Source organism: Lepisma saccharinum, chromosome 7, assembly GCF_977018435.1.
Source record: "Lepisma saccharinum chromosome 7, izLepSacc3.1, whole genome shotgun sequence".
In the NCBI taxonomy this organism is placed as follows: domain Eukaryota; kingdom Metazoa; phylum Arthropoda; class Insecta; order Zygentoma; family Lepismatidae; genus Lepisma; species Lepisma saccharinum.
Genome location: NC_139235.1, coordinates 4,161,468 through 4,183,061, shown reverse-complemented (window position 1 = coordinate 4,183,061; position 21,594 = coordinate 4,161,468). Strand labels below are relative to the sequence as shown.

Genomic DNA, 21,594 nt, shown 5'->3' with positions numbered 1-21,594 from the left:
AAGTCTGCGAAGGACATTCACGGCGACATGTCACAAACACTGGGAGATAAGTGTCCTTCATACAGCACCATAAAAACCTGGAGAGCAAGATTCAGGACTGGACATTTCAGCGTCGAAGACGAGGTCCGCATTGGGCGCCATTCATCACTGACGGATCCGGCAACACGTGATGCTGTGCATGACATGATTCTTATGGATCGGCGAATATCAGCCAAGAAGGCAGAGATAATGAACATCTCCCGGGAACGTGTAGGAATCATCGTACATGATGTACTGGACATGAAGAAACTTTCTGCCCAATGGGTTCCGAAATGCTTGAACAGTGATCAGAAACGGCAGAGTGAAGTCATCGGAGGCAATTTTGGCTCGGTTTCGTGCTGGTGAAGAGGATTTTTTGGGCAGATTAGTGACTGAGGATGAAACGTGGCTACATATCTATGATCCCGAGACCAAGGATCAGTCCATGGAATGACGCCACAAGGGGTCACCCCGTCCGAAGAAATTTTGTGCACAAAAGTCATCCAAGAATGTGTTGGCGTCAATGCTTTGGGGCAGGGATGGGATTTTGATGCTGGAGTAACTCCAGGTTGGTTCTACGATAACTGGTGAATATCAAGAAGAAACGCCGAGGGAAATTGACGAAATGCATCTTGTTTTTACAGGACAATGCCCCAGTACACAAGACCAACAATGTAATGGACAAATTCCATTTACGGGGTTTTGAATTGGTCGAACACCCACCCTATTCACCTGATTTAGCCCACTCTGATTATCACCTGTTCCCACACCTGAAAAAACATCTGAAAGGACATCGATTTAGTGACATTTCTGACGTGATTGAAGCCACAGAGAGCTGGTTTCAGGAACTCCCACAGTTCTTTTCAATCAAACAACTTTTATTTGCAGGGGCTAGGGGGACTTAGGGGGAATATGTTGAATAAATATGTAGTACCATCACTCTATCTCAATTATTTCTGGGTACAGCCAGGAACTTATCAGCATCCCCTCGTATTACGCGCTCGAGCGAAAACATCTCGCTGCAGCACTAATTTCAATTCAATTTTATATCAACTGCGTGAAACAAACCCTGTACAAAACTACAAAAAATTCTGGTGGCGCGTATAGTAGCAAAATATTTATTTCGGTCTCTCACAAATGTTCCTTCGCCGCATATTTAATTAAAATGTGACCCATTTTTTTTTCATTTCGGTTAATATCCCGGAAATAAAAAAGAGGGGTATGTTCATAATACGGAAGCAGGTGCCTCGTGGGGACCCCTTAAGTATGTGAGGGACCGGATCGACGAAGTGAAACAAATTGCTTCCCGGTGGCAAGAGGAGAAGACCCCAGATTTAATAAACGAGAAGGAGCATGTTAAGTTTAATAACGACCTTTAAGCAGGGAGTCCTGAATAATTGAGTCTGTAGAGAAGCATAAGCAGCTCATATCGTAATAAATTGCATTTTTCCTTAGGGGAAGGAGTGGGGGGGGGGGTAATGAGTTAGTTGCGTATGAAAAGCGTGAAGCGTCTTGTTGCGCGACATTCATGTGCTGGGAAGATAATGGGGATTCTTTTCATTAGAACTGAAAATCTTCCCGTGGTAAGACTGCATTGTGGCTTATCCAATATATATATAGCCCCAATCCCACCACTCACTCACTCACTCACTGACATAAATGTTCTCCATGAAGGAAGCCCCGGAGGCGAAAAACGCCCGATTACGACCCCCCATGAAATCGTCCCAAAAGGCCGAGAAAATTAAAAAATCTCTCAATCGGCCCTTCCTTAAGGGTGAAAATGCCCTTTTCTCACGTCCTTAGCAACCGTTGCCACGGGCATTTCTTTTGCACACATTGTTTCCTTCAATTCTTAATTGTCCAGCTACATTATATTTCTCACAGATAAGTAACACACAGATGAATCAACTCCTGGCTTTGAAAAGGTGCCTGAAACAAGGGTGACATCTACATAATAAGGAGTTTCAGCCCAGATACAATTACGTATATATTGGTAAACTCAATGCGTAAATATCTGCATCGTGCTTGTTTCAACTAAATGTTTAGGGGGTATAATGACATGCAATTCCTTAGAGCTTGCCGTGCTTGTTGTTCACCATGGAAACGGACGTTGCTAGGGAACTTAAAGAAAGTTTATTTTCACCCCGAATGCTACTGTAAGGGAATTATGCTAGAGTTTTCGATTGATTGATTGATTGATTGATTTGGTGTTTTAAGTCCACTTTGTGCACAGTATTAGAGTTTTCGAATTTTAAAATGTGAGCATCAGAATTCATTGCAGAGGAGAGATAGAAATTTGCGAAGAATGAAGGAAAACATTTCTTTATTTCAATTATGTTTAAAAATGTAAAACTCACTACAGAAGTAAAATGTTACTTTTCCAATTTAGTGTCGCTATTGAATTCGTTTACATAAAACATATAACTAACTATCTTGTAACTGTTATTACTTACCCAGCTTATTATTAAGAAAAAAACAATAATATTTTGATTATTTGTACATATTACAGCGCAAACACACATAAATTTACGTTCAAAACTTTCCAAATAAGAGAACCACGTCGGCGAGCGCACGAGACGTGGCCAAAGGCCACGTCGAAAGTCCGCAAGTCCAATATATATAAAGCCCCAATCCCACCACTCACTCACTCACTGACATAAATGTTCTCCGTGAAGGAAGCCCCGGAGGCGAAAAACGCCCCATTACGACCCCCCATGAAATCGTCCCAAAAGGCCGAGAAAATTCAAAAATCTCTCAATCGGCCCTTCCTTAAGGGTGAAAATGCCCTTTTCTCACGTCCTTAGCAACCGTTGCCACGGGCATTTCTTTTGCACACATTGTTTCCTTCAATTCTTAATTGTCTAGCTACATTATATTTCTCACAGATCAATAGCACACAGATGAATCAACTCATGGTTTTGAAAAGGTGCCTGAAACAAGGGTGACATCTACATGATAAGGAGTTTCAGCCCAGATACAATTACGTATATATTGTTATACTTAATGCGTAAATATCTACATCGTGCTTGTTTTAACTAAATATTTAGGGGGTATAATGACATGCAATTCCTTATAGCTTGCCGTGCCTGTTGTTGTCCATGGAAACGGACGTTGCTAGGGAACTTAAAGAAAGTTTATTTTCGACCCGAAAAATACTGTAAGGGAATTATGCTAGAGTTTTCGAATTTCAAAATACGAGCATCAGAATTTTATTACAGAGGCAACGTAGGAATTTGAGGGGAATGACGGAAAACGGTCATTATCCAATTACGTTCAAAAATGTGAAAATAACAAATACGTAAATATTGCATTTTCAATTTAGTCGCTATTCAATTCGTTAATGCAAAACATCCAACTACTTATCTTGAAACGGTTATTACTTACTCAGTTCATTATTAAGAAAATATACAATAATAGTTTGAATATTTGTACCTTATTAGAGCCCATACACACATAAAGTTACTTTCTAAACTTTTCAAATTAACGAACTTGTACACATGTTCCTCATCATCCAATACAACATGCAGACATTTTCAAAGTCATTAAGATCATTAAGGAACTCCATCTAAAACATGATTGCGTTCACAACGTGGCCGAAGGTCACGCATGGGAGCGTACAAGACGTGGCCAAAGGCCACGTCGAAAGTACGCGAGTCCAATATATATATAGCCCCAATCCCACCACTTACTCACTCACTGACATAAATGTTCTCCATGAAGGAAGCCCCGGAGGCGAAAAACGCCCGATTACGACCCCCCATGAAATCGTCCCAAAAGTCCGAGAAAATTCAAAAATCGCTCAATCGGCCCTTCCTTAAGGGTGAAAATGCCCTTTTCTCACGTCCTTAGCAACCGTTGCCACGGGCATTTCTTTTGCACACATTGTTTCCTTCAATTCTTAATTGTCTAGCTGCATTATATTTCTCACAGATCAATAGCACACAGATGAATCAACTCATGGTTTTGAAAAGGTGCCTGAAACAAGGGTGACATCTACATGATAAGGAGTTTCAGCCCAGATACAATTACGTTATACTCAATGCGTAAATATCTACATCGTGCTTGTTTTAACTAAATGTTTAGGGGGTATAATGACATGCAATTCCTTAGAGCTTGCCGTGCCTGTTGTTGTCCATGGAAACGGACGTTGCTAGGGAACTTAAAGAAAGTTTATTTTCACCCCGGAAGCTACTGTAAGGGAATTATGCTAGACTTTTCGAATTTCAAAATACGAGCATCAGAATTTATTACAGAGGCAAGGTAGGGATTTGAGGGGAATGACGGAAAACAGTTATTATCCAATTACGTTCAAAAATGTGAAAATAACCAAATACGTAAATATTGCATTTTCAATTTAGTCGCTATTCAATTCGTTGATGCAAAACATCCAACTACTTATGTTGAAACTGTTATTATTTACTCAGTTCATTATGAAGAAAATATACAAAAAAAAGTTTGAATATTTGTACCTTATTAGAGCCCATACACATATAAAGTTACTTTCTAAACTTTTCAAACTTATGCATATGTTCCCCATCATTCAATACAACATGCAGACATTTTCAAAGTCATTAAGATCTATGAAGAACCCCATCTATAACATGATTGCGACCACAACGTGGCCGAAGGTCACGCATGCGAGCATGCAAGACGTGGCCAAAGGCCACGTCGAAAGTACGCGAGTCCAATATATATAAAGCCCCAATCCCACCACTGACTGACTGACTCACTGACATAAATGTTCTCCATGAAGGAAGCCCCGGAGGCGAAAAATGTCCGATTACGACCCCCCATGAAATCGTCCCAAAAGGCTGAGAAAATTAAGAAATCGCTCACTTTGCCCTTCCTTAAGGGTGAAAATGCCCTATTTTCACGTCCTTAGCAACCGTTGCCACGGGCATTTTTTGCAGCACACATTGTTTCCTTCAATTCTTAATTGTCGAGATACATTATATTTCTCACAGATCAATAGCACACAGATGAATGAACTCATGGTTTCGAATAGGTGCCTGAAACAAGGGTGACATCTACATAATAAGGAGTTTCAGCCCAGATACAATTACGTATATATTGTTATACTCAATGCGTAAATTATTATCTACATCGTGCTTGTTTTAACTAAATATTTAGGGGGTATAATAACATGCAATTCCTTAGAGCTTGCCGTGCCTGTTGTTGTCCATGGAAACGGACGTTGCTAGGGAACTTAAAAAAAGTTTATTTTCACCCCGAAAACTACTGTAAGGGAATTATGCTAGACTTTTCGAATTTCAAAATACGAGCATCAGAATTTATTACAGAGGCAAGGTAGGAATTTTAGGGGAATGACGGAAAACAATTATTCTTCAATTACGTTCAAAAATGTGAAAATGACAAAAAAAGTAAATATTGCTTTTTCAATTTAGTGTCGCTATTGAATTCGTTTATACAAGAAGTCTAACTATTTTGAAACGGTTATTGCTTACTTACTCACTTTATTATTAAGAAAATTGGCAATAATATTTTGAATATTTGTACCATATTAGAGCCCGTAAACATGTAAAGTTACGTTCAAAACTTTCCAAATAAGTGAAGGACATCGGCGAGCGTACGAGACGTGGCCAAAGGCCACGTCGATAGTACGCGAGTCTACAGATATGATGAAAACTCTAGATTGCCCTGATATCTGCATTCATGTGGATTCAATTTCATCTTTATTCAAGGTGTAAGTTTAGCGTATGGCTATTCTGACTCTTAACCCTTTTGAATGCATGCAAAAGAGAGAGAGAGAGAGAGAGAGAAAGAGAGAGAAGAAGAGAGAGAAAGAGAAAGAAAGAGAGGGAAGGAAAGGGAAAGAAAGAAAGAAAGAAAGAGAGAGAAAGAGAAGAGAGAAAGAGAGAGGGAAAGAGAAATAGAGAGAAAGAGAAGAAGAGAGAGAAAGAGAAAGAAAGAGAGAAAGAGAAAAAGAGGGAGGGAGAGAAATAATGAGACAGAGAAAGGGAGAGGGAAAGAGAGGGAAAGAGAGCGAAGAAGAGAGAGAAAGAGAGAAAGAGAAAAAGAGAGAGAGGGAGGGAAAGAATGCGAGAAGGAGAGAAAGATAAATAAAGAAAAAGAAAGAGAGAGGGAAAGAGAAATATAGAAAGAGAGGGAGGGAGAAAAAGAGAAATAGAGAGAAAGAGAAAAGAGAGAGAAAGAGAGAGAGAGAGAGCATGTCGACGGATCAGGAATATCTTCAATAAGAAATACCGAAATTCTATGCAGCAATGCTGCATGTGCAAAAACAAAGGAGGTAGCTGTACGTTAGTCCTACAGAATTATAAAGGTTACGTTACCCTCTTTATAATGCCGTTCGAGTCTTCAAATGTGTGCTAATATAAATGCTGGATTTGCGACCTAATGACATATTCACAGTAATACTACCACCCGTACAGCACACAAAATTTCTAGGAATGTCCGATAGACATCCATAGGACATCCCCTGGATATCCATATGTCCGTCCAGGCCACATTCATAGAATATCCTGGAAGGATATGTTTTGGACATTGTGTGGATCATTTTTGGACGTGTTTTGGACATACTATGGATGCCTTTGGTCATGGGTTTACGTGATAGGGACATTATCTGGATATTTTTATTTCACTGTGGATAAGGCCGGACTAAAATTGTACCTAATTTCGACGTTATGATGATATTTTTCGCACATACGCGTACTTTGGATACAAAAAGAACATTCCTGGACTAGATATACACATATCGAAGATCTCGGTTACACATGCTTACAAGAAGTACTCCACTCTCTCTACCTCTCACTCACACTCTCTCTCTCTCACACTCACGCACTGACGCATACAAATTCACACACACATCTACACATCCGAAAAATGCTTTGAGTTCACACGCATATCAATGATAAGCAGAATATGCAGAGCTTATTCTTCACTACCACTGCTAATTAAGTTAACGTCCTCAATGCAAGAAAGGCGTCTGGCGTTGTGTTCGAGGAAAAGAAAATCTCACCTGGTCTGGCGCGCATGCGTGACTCGTTGAAAAGACAATAAGCTTACCAACGACGCAATTCTTTGGGAGATATTTTTATGTAACGTTTCAGTATTGCATCACAGAATTTGAGTCCTGAATGAATCTTTACATGAATATCAAAACATTTATTGCAAATTTTTAATAAATACCAATATCCAGGACAGGAGATCCCCTCGATATCCAAAACGGGATATCCCATGGATCTGATCTGGACATTGTGGATATCCTATGGATTACCCTTAGAGATTTGAGCTGTATGGGTAGTACTACTATTACTTCTAATAACAAAAGGTAATGGAGCGTCCACAGGGTGGCTACAAACAAGCAGAAATAAAATTCCCTGACTTTTCCAGGTTTTCCAGGACAAAATTTACATTTTCCCCTGACAATTACAAACTAAACTAAATTGATGTTTTTGCAAATGGAAATAATAAACTCATACAGATCCACGTATGGTTGTGTTAAGTACCAATATTATCTTCTATGAAATTGACTTAATTTCTCTATTCTCTATGATATTAATTCAAACTGCAAAATAGTGAATTTGGAAAATTATTACAATACACAAGCTAGGGAAGGATTACGGAATTCTGTCACACACAGTAAGTTTAAAATAAAATACTTGATTATTTTTAAAGTTACGACTGAATGAGATAAGAGTGAAGAGTGATTGACTAAGAAATACATTTCAATGAACTAATGACAAACCTTTTCTTTTTTCCAAGTGATCTGATAAAATGTACTCTATAGAAGAGAGAATAGCCGTTGTTTGTGCTCGTCTGCGTGGAATGACATATGAACAGGTGCGGATGGACTTCACTCTGAAATTCAGAAAACCAGGCCCCACCAGACTGGCTATTAAGAACCTGGTCAACAAATTCAAGTGAATAGGTATTGTTGAGGATGAAGAACGTCCTGGTAGGCCAGCCATAACACCACAAATTGTGGAAAATGTACAGGACGCGATCACACGTATCCCCACCACATCCATAATCCCAGCATCTACCAACTGTGGCTCATAGCATGGTGGATTGGGGCACACCAAGCTTCTTACTATGCACCAACAGGATGGGGCACCACCCCATCTTGGCATCATCGTTTGTGATCACCTAAATGAAGTTTTTACCGGTAGATGGATTGGTCGTGTCTCGCAATGGGGAGTTCCCCCCCCCTCTCCCTCTCGATCTGTCCCCATTAGACTTTTACATTTGAGAGTTTATCAAGTGTAAGGTGTACGGGGCGAGGATTCAAAGCATAGCCCAGTTGAAACAATGCATTACGGCCGCAGTTGCTGAGATTACACCAGCTATGTTGGAGAAGGTGTTTCGGGCTATGGTGGATTGTTGGCATATGTGCCTAGACTTGAGGGGTGGTCACATTGAGTTATACTGATTTTGTGTCCTACTGTGATATATGTTTCAGTACATATTGTATTTTGCACCATAAATCCTGTTCATGCAGAAATGTTAAATGACTTTATAGACACCCTGTACAATTTGTAATTTATCAGTCTCCTTATACATTCTCGGTATTATATGTTGATATTTCCACTGAGGTTTGGAACCCTCTGCTTGCAAGAACCATGAGTGCGGACTCATTTTTCAATGCATAAAGCTACTTCTCTCTTCTCTGTAAAGCAAACAACTTAACTCTTGCATATAAGTGAAACAACTGAATCGAGCAAAATAAAGTGTCATATTTCCTTACATTATCAATAGGATTTCTGCTTCAGTACAGTATATCCAAGTAAAGTACTGTGAAACTGACAACATGCAGTTATACCATTATTGCTGACGAAAAGGGTATGTAGGTATTAGAAATTTAACGCAAGGCATTTATAGAATTGCATTGTATAGGTACCTGATTTAGTTAAACCACACATTAAAACAGGAACACTCTAATAATAAAAGCTTCTGAAAGTTCATATACGAGGGGCATCCTGAAAAAAGCTCCAATGGTGCCTATACGCAGCACTAGTGGTCGGAGAGCGACACACATACACATGCAGGCAGGAAGAAGTGGCATGCAGTTGTAATCTGGTACAGTTGCAATGCAGCCGTTTTAGGACAGTTCTAGGTTAAAGATTGCACCAGCAATCATGTGAGGTGTGCAGACCGGACGTCGTGAGTGATAGTATGGTCAGACGATGGTGCAGACAATTCACGGAAGGCCAATCGAATGTGCACAACCCCATCCAGCCGAGTACCCACGGGCCCTTTGCATCACTTAAGGTGAGAGATCTTGGACCACTCCATGTATAGCCCTGTCCTTGAATGTACCGACTTTCATCTCTTTGTTTAACTGAAGAGGTTTCTGGCAGGGCAAGGATTTGACAGCTACACTGCTGTACAGATAGATCCAGTCTCTGCTGTCAGACACATATAACATGGGCATACAAAATTTAGTGCCTTGCTACGACAAATGCCAGAACAACGGTGGTGATTATGCCGAAAATTAGGTTAGGACTCACTGTTACTAATGCTATAAATTACAAATGATATTCTTGTTTTATTTATGCCTAATCGGTAGGGACCTTGATATTTTATTATTTTTTTTTCAAATTGGTGCATTTTCTTATTTTTTTTATTTTTTACTACTGGGTGTTATTTTTCTCAAAATTCACATTTTCATTTTAGCGCATTTTCTGCCCAATATCTGAAATTATACCTTCATGGTGTTTTTAAACTATACTGTTTCAAATTGTAAGTCACATGGCTTATGTCTCTTAGTGAGAGTTTGATATCTTGAAAGTTATTTTGGGAAAGTTATTTTCCATACCCCTTTCTTAATTTTAAGGTAAGGATTTTAGATAATGGAATTTTCCTCGTATATACTGAAGGGTGCATAATGACCATAAGTGGCGACGCACCCAAAAAATTAAAATAAATCAATCTCACGTGACAGATACCAATATATTATGGCACCAAAAATTAGCATTTTCTATTTTGACTTGTTAGTGTTACATTTCCAAAATTCGCGTTTTTGTTTTAGAACATTTATCTGCCAAATATAGCAAAACTTAATACTCCATTGTGCTTTTAAACTATTATTTTATATTGTAGGTCACATGGTCTAGTATTTTCGTGACAGTTTGATATGTTGGAACAGATTTTTGAGGAAGTAAAAGTAAAGTGCTCCCTTGCACTTTTCCATGAAGGTGTATAGGGGTGTGGAGTTAGGGCACCACACTTTCTTGATCACGGCTGAAGGTGGGGGTAATGTGATCAGCACCACGCTCCTGACTAACTTTATCCCTCAAAGTTTCCTCAAGGTACCCGCTTCATATGATGCTGGGTGGGTGCCGGAGCAGTTTGAATAGGTGGAAAACATCCCGGTTCTCCCCCGCAGGGATCGACCCCGGTCTCTCGCATAGTAGTCAAGATACCCTAACGACTGAGCTCCATTATTACTCGCTCGACAAATGCCGATGGCGCGCACTTAGCTTGGTAATCAAAACATATCTCGTACGACAAATACGAAGATGTAGCTCCCGTGTGACGGTAGATATGCACTCAATCTCCTGTTAGAACCCTGCCACTTTGCTCTGTGATGCAAATGGTTTTGATAGAAGTTGCAAAAATCGTGGGAAATACATGATTTAATGTGGCTGTCGGAATTATTCAATGTACGTATAACCCTATAGTTTACTCTTGAATAAAATGTTGGAAAACTTGCATGTTCTATGTACACAAACATGTCCTAGAAAAGACAAAAATGTTGGATTTCATGAAATTTTTCGTTGTTTTAGGACATTTCTTCAAAAAATCGCTAAAAACGCCAACAATTCGCATTTTATGCCAAATTCGCAATATTTCGATATTTCAAACGGGCAAAAAATGTGTCCAGACATCACTGCCCATTCCTAAACATAACTTCGCAGCAATTACCATTTTGCACGGTTTTGGCGTTTGCGAAAAATCAATGTCCCTACTAATAGGAAATTACTTTCTGGCCATCCCTCGTATAAATCAGTAAATGGAAAGTGAAAATGTAGCAGGGCTGGCAGAGAAAAATCAATTCTTGAAGAAAGTGATTTGCTTTTATGATTGAATGATTTGAGTAAATATGATATTGAAATATTTATGTATTTATTATTAGTATTTTGTTTCATAATATTGGACATTAACCTTACTCAGTGAGAGATTAATGACCATCTCTCACGAGTTTAAACAGACAGGACAGAGAGTGGAATTAATTTCATTGCAATAATAGTGTTGTAGTAAATTTGAGGTTGGGAGCATGCACTTGCCAATTTTTATAACGTTCACCAATGCAGATTTATGATTTACTTTTTCGTGATAGTATTCAATATATATCCCGTTTGGTTGGATTCTTCTTGATATCTAAGAATAGTGCAATGTCATTGTAAACGTATGTTAACTTGTGCGAAACCAGTAATACGTCAGGATGATGAAGATCTTCGTAAGCACTGGTACATTAAATAAGGTGAAGTGAGCCAGAAGAGTAATAAAATTCCAGCAGCATATTTGCAGTCTAAAGCTCTTCTTGTTTATGCATACGATTTTTGTTGGATGTTGCAGTCCATGCAATTTCTGTGAGATACTTTGTCGGGTGGCGATATTCGACAAAAATCGTATGTATCAATGGAACCTATTTGTTTCCATGTTCCTTCAGTTTCTCCAACAAAATGCCTAATTACGACTCTGACAACTATCGGCCGGCGCCACCTGCTCTTATCCCCTCCATCTGTTGACAAGTCCCCTTACTACTCCCATATGGACAAGAAAAAATGATAATTCCATGAAATTTTTACGTAATATTTAGAGGCTTAACCTTTACTCCCCCGGTTTTTGTGGGGTTTTTCATTGAAATTCGGTGGTCGCGCCCCCAAACCCCCCTTCCTCGGTTCGGCGTTCTGAATTGTACACGGTTATCTATTTTTCGTAAAAAAAAAAAAAAAGAGTTTCACATTTTGGCTTATTATTCAACTTGTATGGCACCCAAGAACATGAAACATGTTTCATTCTCTTTGGAAACGTCCACTCTTTGAAGAGAATACTAAGGTTTGCGCCTTCTCCCCAAAATAGTGTGAGAAGGGGGACACAAATCCAGATTTTTGTTGTTTTTTTTTTCATTGAAATTGGGAGGTCGCGCCCTCCAAACCCCCTTTCCTCGGTTCGGCATTCTGAATTGTACACGTTTGTATGCTCTGATGTTTTAGCTGCAAAACAAAACTTATCCGAAGTAGATTCCTCCCATAGTGCCCGAGTTATAACAATTCTCCTACAAAAATGCAAATTACCTATTTTTCGTAAAAAAAGTATTCACATTTTGGATCATTATTAAACTTGTATGGCACCCAAGAATATGAAACATGTTTCACTCTCTTGAGAAATGTCCAATCTATAAAAAGAATACTAAAGTTCGCGCCTTCTCCCCAAAAGAGTGGGAGAAGGGGGCAAACTCCAGATTTCTGTTTCTTTCCATTGAAATTCGGAGGTCGCGCCCCCCAAACCCCCTTTCCTCGGTTCGGCGTTCTGAATTGTACACGGTTGCATTCTCTGATGTTTTAGCTGCAAAACAAAATTTATCCGAAGTAGATTTCTCCCATAGTGCCCGAGTTATAACAATTCTCCTCCAAAAATGCAAATTACCTATTTTTCGTAAAAAAAAAATAATCACATTTTGGCTCATTATTAAACTTGTATGGCACCCAAGAACATGAAACATATTTCATTCTCTTGAGAAATGTCCATTCTTTGAAGAGAATACTAAAGTTCGCGCCTTCTCCCCAAAATAGTGGGAGAAGAGGGGGCAATCTCCAAATTTATGTTTTTTCCATTGAAATTCGGGGTCGCGCCCCCCAAACCCCCTTCCTCGGTTCGGCGTTTTGGATTGTACACGGTTGCATGCTATGATGTTTAAGCTGAAAAACAAAACTTATCTGAAGTAGATTGCTCCCATAGTGCCCGAGTTATAACAATTTTCCTCCAAAATTGCAAATTACCTATTTTTCATAAAAAAATAATCACATTTTGGCTCATCATTCAACTTATATGGCACCCAAGAACATGAAACATATTTCATTCTCTTGAGAAATGTCCATTCTTTGAAGAGAATACTAAAGTTCGAGCCTTCTCTCCAAAATAGTGGGAGAAGAGGGGGCAAACTCCAGATTTTTGCTTTTTTCCATTGAAATTCGGAGGTCGTGCCCCCCAAACTCCCCTTCCTCGGTTCGGCATTCTGAATTGTACACGGTTGCATGCGCTGATGTTTTAGCTGCAAAACAAAAGTTATCCGAAGTAGATTGCTCCCATAGTGCCAGAGTTATAACAATTTTCCTCCAAAGAGTGTTCGAATTTAAAATTCCCTCCGAGAAGCCCGGGCGAGAGAAATTTCTCTCTCTCTCCTCCTGCCATCACTGGTTTCTGGCGCCATGGTTGTGTTGCGCATAAAAGGGGCCTAAAAGTTGATGCCGAAACTTACGAACGAGACTTCCTGCTCCCGTGCAGAGTTCCATAAGGATATCTTTAAATAAATAAATAAAAAAGAAGTCAATGAAGACGAAATTCCCTGACATTTCCCTGACTTTTTTTGACACCTTAAATTCCCTGACTTTTCCCGATTTTCCAGGTTTTCCAGGCCTGTCGCCACCCTGGTCCATTAGGATTTTGACATAATACTTAGAATATCCTAAAAATGACACGGGCCTGTCGCATGCATAGGAAAGCTATTCTGGTTTCGATGTAATTTTCATATATTTTACATATGAACTGATTAAATTCAGGAAACCTGACCCGTCTCGATACGACTACTTGAAAATGTTCACTGTGAAGCAGAAATTCTAATTGTTTATCTTTATCCTTATTGCCTGTTGCTATTGTTACAGCTATATTGCTCTGTCTTCATAGGAATGAATATCCTTTCACTGTCTGCAATAAGCAACTCAGCGTTGTTATGTGGGTTGCACACATCTTCTTCCTTGGCCTTCACAGTCGCCTGGCATAACCTCACCTATTTTTTTTAATAGGATTTCGTTAGCACGTGCTGCCGTGCAGTGGCGTATGCTAAGTCCAAGATATGGGCTATGTCACTATGACATGTGGTTATGGAAGTAGGAGTACCTGAACACCGTGTATAAATGGATACACACACATTTTGCTCTTTCTCGGCGTCTTCAAGGAAGTATCGTTGCCATGCCAACGGCAGCTAGGTTGCCAGCTCATAACAAATCAGGTTGAAAATTCCTGAGAAATCAGGTTGCCAACTCCAGAATCACCATCATCTACTTTTAGTCACAATTTAATAGATTTTTCTTCTGTATTCTATTCTCTAGTTTTCAGGCTTCGCAGATAGCATAGCTAGTCTCGAATATACGCTCCTGCTGCCGTGCCGTAGATTGATTGATTGATTTGGTATTTTAAGTCCACTTTATGCACAATAAGGCTAATCGGGACTGGACCTACAGTTTAAAGTGGGATCCGAACCACTATGTGCCTCCACCGAGTATCGAACCAGGGACCCCTTGATTGCGAAGCGACGACGCTACCACTGCGCCATCGGGAAGGTCCACCCATGTCATAGAGTTTACCAGGGCCCTTGTGGATGATTCCAAGTACAAGTTTACCTTCCCTAGTGCAATGAATCTTAATCAAACATATTTCACTCATGGCTGTATTAGTAGTTATCGTATTTCAGGTGGGACAACTGTTTTGGGGGTTGAATGTCAGCACAGGATCGTTAAGAGGGGGGGACCCTTAACTTCTGGATCAGGGGAGGTAGGAGGAGGGGAGACGAAGGCTGCATTCAAAGCAATTTAACCTTTGAACTCGCCGATCCGTGAACACGAATAGCTATCATGAAATTTTCATACACGTATCTGCGGAACCGGAATTTTTCAGCTCCAGATTTCTCCCTTTCTTTGGTGTTCAGGGGGGAAGGGGTCCATAACTACGATGTCACTTATTTTCCGAGCGCTTCCAAAGGAGGACTCCTTTTAGCGGCGGCGTCGGCCCCTTTCCAGGCGGGCGGTTTTCCATTTCCTCCCGACGGGAGCGTTCGTGCATGCGGCCCTCTGGCGGTCGAGCGCAGATCTTCATAAGAGGGGAACGCGCGTCTTTTCTGTCTATGATTGACGCTGCTTTCAAAGATCTCCCTTTTCCCATCTTCGTATGTCTTTTCCAATACGTTCGGGTTCAGAAGCGGACCTTTTTTTTTTTTGCAGTTTTCACCACCATGTCTGGTTCGTTCGAATGTAAGGGTACAGTGCGGGGGACATTGTGGGTAAAAATTCCCTCTCAGAGGGCAAATATTTCCCTTTTCGTCAGAAAAAATCCCTCTTCTTTATTACACATGCAAATTATTAACTTATTTATTTACTAATTATTATATTAACTTACTTAGTTTATTTATGATTTCAGAGAAAAATGAAGGTTCGACCAGGACTCTATCAGCTTTTAAGAAAGGAAAATGTCCATGGCGGTAGTTTCCCGTCTTTCTCATTCTCAAATTAATTACCCAAGATTCGAACCAGAACCACTCCGTCAGCAGCCATGGTTTTCCCCTGATTTTTTCGCTCCCGCTTTTATTTTTTTTTCAATTATCGTTTGTATTACATTACTTCTGCACTATTTCCTGCATGTCCTAAACAGGGCCCAGAAATACGACCCTAGTACCTTAAACAGCAAACGTCAATGATAATATAACACTTTTCATCCTACACCACTTCTCCCACATCTGCTAATCACCAAACTCCATTCGTTCCCGGGTTCGATACCCGGTGGAGGCACAAGTGGTTCGGAACTTACTTTAAACTGTAGGGCCAGTCCCGATTAGCCTTCCTGTGCATAAAGTGGACTTAAAACGAAAACTAAAAAAACAGACTACATTCAAAACCACAACTAACAAATTTCAACATTGAAACGAACAAGTCTGGTCAGCTTCAAATGTCAAACTGTACAGTCAACGGCAAAGATAATAGTAGGCAAATTGTCCATCGATATTTTCATTACTTTTCTATTCTACATCGTGTGTTTTTTAAGGAATGAAATTCTGTTCATTCAAAGGAGGATTATCCTCTGAATATTGACGTTATTTATTATAATTTATTATCATCACATTGTTTAGAACAGACCAAATGAAAATGGTCATGGGCAATTTGCCTACAGTTTCTTTTGCCGTTGGGTGTACAACATTGTATCATCTTACTTGAGCCAATAAATAAGCACATGCAAAATTCACGGAACTGACGACCTGGTTCTTAAATTACGCAGAAGCGCGTATACCTTCAAAATTAGGTGGGCTCTTTCGGGAGAACCCCCCCTTTTTTTATTTGGTCTCTCTGTGTTTGAGTCAAATCACAATGTAACACTACTCTACGAAATGAAACTTGTTGAGAGCTGTTTTGGAAATGAGAGGTGATATAACATACTTTGAAGATGCTGATTACGAATATACAATCCATTTGTGTCCATCTCGTCAGATTTTTCACAAATTGTAAAAATAAATTCCAAATATCGATATTTACGTACTCTAGCAGCTAGATTTATCTTCCAATAGTTCGTGAATTTTCATAATAAATTCATCTGTATGTAGCAGATCATGTGGTAGAACTTCATTTTCGATTTCCCGTGTCAAATTCATTAAGAACACGTTCACAATTTCCAAACAGCAAAATCCAATAAGTCCCTTTTAGAGCCTTTATCTGAAATATACATGTATGTGGAGTGTTGCCCCCTGCCACCCTTTTTAGAATTCCCCATGCCAAATTCATTAAGGAAAAGCTTACAGTTTCGAAGAGTACAATCATTGTAGATCAGCGCGCTGCACGTTGTTGGCGCATAGACGAAACACATCTTGTAATACTTTAGCCGAGACTTGGTACAGTTTCGTCAGGATTTTGGAATTGTGGTCTCGGTTTAGGCTACGATAATATCCGCCTGGCCACTTTTTCGCCGTGACGTATACATGCAAGAAATAAAAGAATACTTACGTTGACTTTATCCGTAAGCCCTTTTAGCCTCTGGATGAACTCTGTCGTTGACTTGGCCTTCTCGGAAAGTTGATGCAGGTTTTGAGACAACTCCGTCTGCGAAGAAGAAGGAAAAAACACGATCAGAATGATATTTCCTAACACGCACTATTGCAGAAAAATCTTGCGCTTACACCAGAGACATGTAATTGCCAGACAGGAAATGATGACTTTTGGTGGTTGACGCCAAGCAGTCAGACAGTTAACCGATAGATGGCAGCCATGTTCGTGTCGCATTACAAATACAATTTACGAATTTTCAGTATATCACAGGAATCTCATAACATACGACAAAAAGTTAAATTCTTCTTCATGTACGCGATTTCCATAATGTAAAAGGTAAGTAATGTTTTAAAGATCTATTGACTACTAACACACACTCTCACACCTTATGATATTACCATATTACCAAGAATTTTATGGATCCCGTGTCAATTATGAAGGTTGCAACCATAGTCCTAAATTCAAAACACAAAAACCATGGTTTCATTATGTAAGTGCTACAAGAAATGTAATTGTATTAATTAATAGACTGAGAACGGGCCATTTGTGTACTAGGCAACATTTATCAAAAATTGGAATAACGAACAATACTTTTCTTTTCATAAATTTATTATCGCATAATTCATTTATTAATCAATGGCTCTGAGCATACGGTAACATGAGCAACACTGGAAAATTTTTACATTTTTACATTTTTTTCATTTCTGTTATGCTCCAGTATATAGCATACAATATGTACGAGGGGGTATCAAAAAGTTTTGCCAGTTGAGGTATAATTTGTTTAATAATGGAAAGATTGAAACAATGAACATAGATATAGTTTCCCTGTAGTGTCCTGTACTCCGAGTTACCCTTACACATAGTTCCCATCACGTTCGATGCATTTGCCCTCAAAACCAGTTTGGAAAAATTCCACAGAACACTCCCTGCCTCACCGTTTCAAAGCTGTTTTAACCCCTGTAGGTCCTCCAATCTCATGCCACGAAGCACAGACCTAGCTCAGACTTTAAGTAGTTAAGTTCAAAGTGAGAGAAACCGAAAGTGTGGACATGGCAAGGTGTGACAGGCCCTCAACGTCGTTGACCGACGACAACCGCCACAGGGATGATGAGCTCATTCGAGAGGATAGACGCATCACCATCCAGGATATTTCTGATGCAGTGCACATGTCCTGTGGGTCAGCACATGCAATGATTGAGAGTTTGGGATACCATAAAGTCTGAGCTAAGTCTGTGCTTCGTGGCATGAGATTTGATGACCTACAGGAGGTTAAAACAGCTCTATACGTTGGGGCAGGGAGCGTTCTGTGGAATTTTTCCAAACTGGTTTTGAGGGCTGGATAAAACGCTGGCACAAATGCATTGAACGTGATGGCAACTGTGTGGAAGGGTAACTCTGAGTAGAGGACACTACAGGCAAACTATATGTATGTTCATTGTTTCAATCTTTCCATTATTAAACAAAGTAAACCTCAACAGGCAAAACTTTATGATACCACCTCGTACGTACATTCGTTTGATTGTTGATTGTATTTCCTTGGTATTCTGACTCCTTGAACTAAGCATAAAATTAAAATTAGTACGAGTAACAACAATGTATAACTTATTTCTATCAACGTCCATACATGAAATATCGTTGCATGGACCATATACATTCATAACACGTCAAGTGGCTTATGTTTACTTTCTGGGCTCACATAATATGTATAAACTAACAGTAGACATTACACTGTACACAATAGACTGTAATATATTATACATATCAATTTGACCTCATACAAACTTTTATGATATCAATAAAATAGAAAGTAAAGCTTAATAACATAACAGCTAATAAATGTAATAATACAACTTTGAACATATTACAGGTTTCTTTTCTTGCAAAATATATTTCGTCTTCTTTAGCTTCCTTAAATGTAATGTGCCCTGATCACTGCATCACATTGGGATTGAAACATGGAACTTCAGCTAGGGTACTTCGGTATAATCGCGCATGCGTGTTAGCTATCATGTCGGGTTCCGCTCCGCTCACCCACAGTACAGTCTAGATCTGGTTCGCAATCAAAACATTAAAGGAAAACAGTTGGGTTGTAGTTTAGTTAGGTTTTCGACTTTAACGCGGTGGTGAGAAATTTTATTGGCGTCTTTGCATTTGCCTGAGGGGTCCGAGGAAAGGCGCACGGTACACTTAGTCGAGTAAAACTTGAAAACAATCTTAACATCGGTGTATGAGAAAGCACACGAAACGCAGTGCCACCAACACCAAGGGAGACGTTCCAAGAGAAGGGGTAAGCTTCTTTGAAACTCCAGAAACTCTGACAAAACAAGCACACTCTCCGAACTAAAGGAACAAAACCAGAAACTTAGAACTTCCCTTCTGTTCCAAAACTCGCCGAGTCCGTCAAAGTGAGTCTTTCTGGATTCTCATATTTGTTTATGTGAGGTCACTTCCCCCCTTGCGCCAAACATCTAACAAAGCGTTAAGTTTCCATCCCTACGGCCTTATTTACCTCTAGAGTGCATTCTGCCCAAAGGCAATAGATGGAATAAGACAGCTCACATCTAGTTTATCCTATATCCAAACGTATTATGTGTACACTAGTGCCATCTGTGGAGTAGCGCGAAAGTATTTTTCTCTCCATTCTCTCTTCTTTCCTCATTGAACTGTGCTGAAAAGAGAGAGAAGAGACAATACACGACGAAAGGTTGTCCGTCAGCCGACCTCTGTAACGGAGTGGTTTTCACATCTCGCTATGATGCCAGGGGTTCCGGGATCGAATCGCGGCCACCGCATTGGCGTCTTTTTTCTTGTGCCTTTATCAATTTCATCAGTCATCCCTCACGTTCGCGATTATACAAAAGTGCGAAGTAAAATAAACCAAACAACCCAATCAATTCTAACTCTTTCTTTCCATCTCTCGTTCTCTCACTCACTGTCTTCCTCTCTCTCTCTCTCCCTCTCTTTCTCCCTCTTTCGTCTCCTCCTTCCTTCTCGAACTGTGTTGAAAGAGAGAGAGAGAGAGAGAACATTCGAACGCACAACTCCCAAAGGAGCAGAAACGGAGATACAGAGGAAACCAAACTTTCACAGGGACACTCCCCCCCTCATTAATGGCATTTCTCTTTGGCATTACAGTCACGAGCCCTACACACTCCAACGTTCTCTTCTGTACATTTTTTCCCCTCTCTTAAAAAGAACATTATCAACAGGCTGTTGGCGGTTACGAAGGCCCATTGAAAATTCCAATTTCCTGAAAGCATTCCGGAGTTTTAACCGGAGCTAAAAACTCCATTTACACTGAAATAAAAACTCCACGCGTCACTACGTAAGCTTGATGCCGCCCATTGGTTCTTTCCACGATTGCCTTAATGCACATGTGCGTATGCGAAATGCACGCATCAGAAGCCATAAAGTCTATACATTCGGTCCATACATGTCCTATGCTTACACAAAAAAAAAGTTTATTTGCCATTGAATCTGGGCTTTTAACCCTCACACTCGACTCAGGGGAAGTTCAGATGGGTTACTCCAACTTTGCCTACTATACTACGTCCCGGTTATATCTGGAGCAATGCCACGCATTCCGGCAGAGAAGGAGGGAATCTAGTGGGCAAAGCGAAGCAGTACATGCTGCTGCGAAGGCTGGTAACCGTAATCGCTTTCCCCTCCATGCAAGCCCGTTCTCTCACACGTGTTCATTGGTGCAGCCGTCTCGCGTCACTACTTGCGTAGAGACTTGTTTTGGTTCGCTTGCTCCAGATATAACCGAAACAGAGTATAGAGTGCTGCATGCATGGAACCATATTCGCTCGCTTGTACTTCTTAGAGTGTATACAACGGAATATTATTTTAAATGTGACAATAATCGTATGTAAAATAACAGTACTGGCAGTTTCAGCCCACAATCATATATTTCATTTAATATCTATCACTGCATTGATAAGATAGACTAAACTACATTTGAACATGGAAACGAATTACTATGTTAACTTAATTTTGAATTTAACTGCGTCTTTCACTAGACGATTCATATTTGAGGGCCCACTACCACAGACAAATTACGGTTATACGTGTACTACTGGGCTTCGAGCGTATACGGCTCGTGTTGCCTGTTCGAGCGTTATGCGCTTGAACGAAGAAGCTCTCAATTCCGTACGCTACCTAGCGTCGTCCTTGCGAACTATTTGGCGCCCGAGCGAAATCCTCTTCCTCCAGCGCTCTATTGCCTACCTTCCGTATTGTATTTGCACGTGTACCTTGTTGTTTAACGCCCCTTTTCTGCCATTTTTGGCTGATCGCGACGAGGAGGATTAGTGATAACTCTGGAACTTTAGTGGAGAGATCGAACCCAGCGAAACCGTTTTCGAAATGTTATCTCCATTCTAAAAACGCTATGATATTCCAAATTCTGAACAATTGCATGTAGTTAGAATTCATTCTAGAGCAGTGAATTCTCAACCTTTTTCATTCCGGACCCACCTTGAAGGATAGAGTCACTCGAGGGAATATGCCCATCGGGGTTAAATGCCCACCCCCTCGTATCTCGCGCAACGAGAAATCTGCG

General features: G+C 40.1%; 1 protein-coding gene across 4 annotated transcripts in view; it reads right to left on the bottom strand.

The window, feature by feature from the left end:
* Window positions 1-21,594, bottom strand: part of Trim9 (E3 ubiquitin-protein ligase Trim9) — a 593,684-nt gene that overhangs the window by 175,702 nt on the left and 396,388 nt on the right. For all 4 annotated transcript variants that reach the window (XM_083124911.1, XM_083124913.1, XM_083124912.1 and 1 more), the window contains exon 2: window positions 16,989-17,084. In XM_083124911.1, coding sequence (XP_082981037.1) covers window positions 16,989-17,084 — 96 coding nt within the window. The remainder of the gene's footprint in view (window positions 1-16,988; window positions 17,085-21,594) is intronic.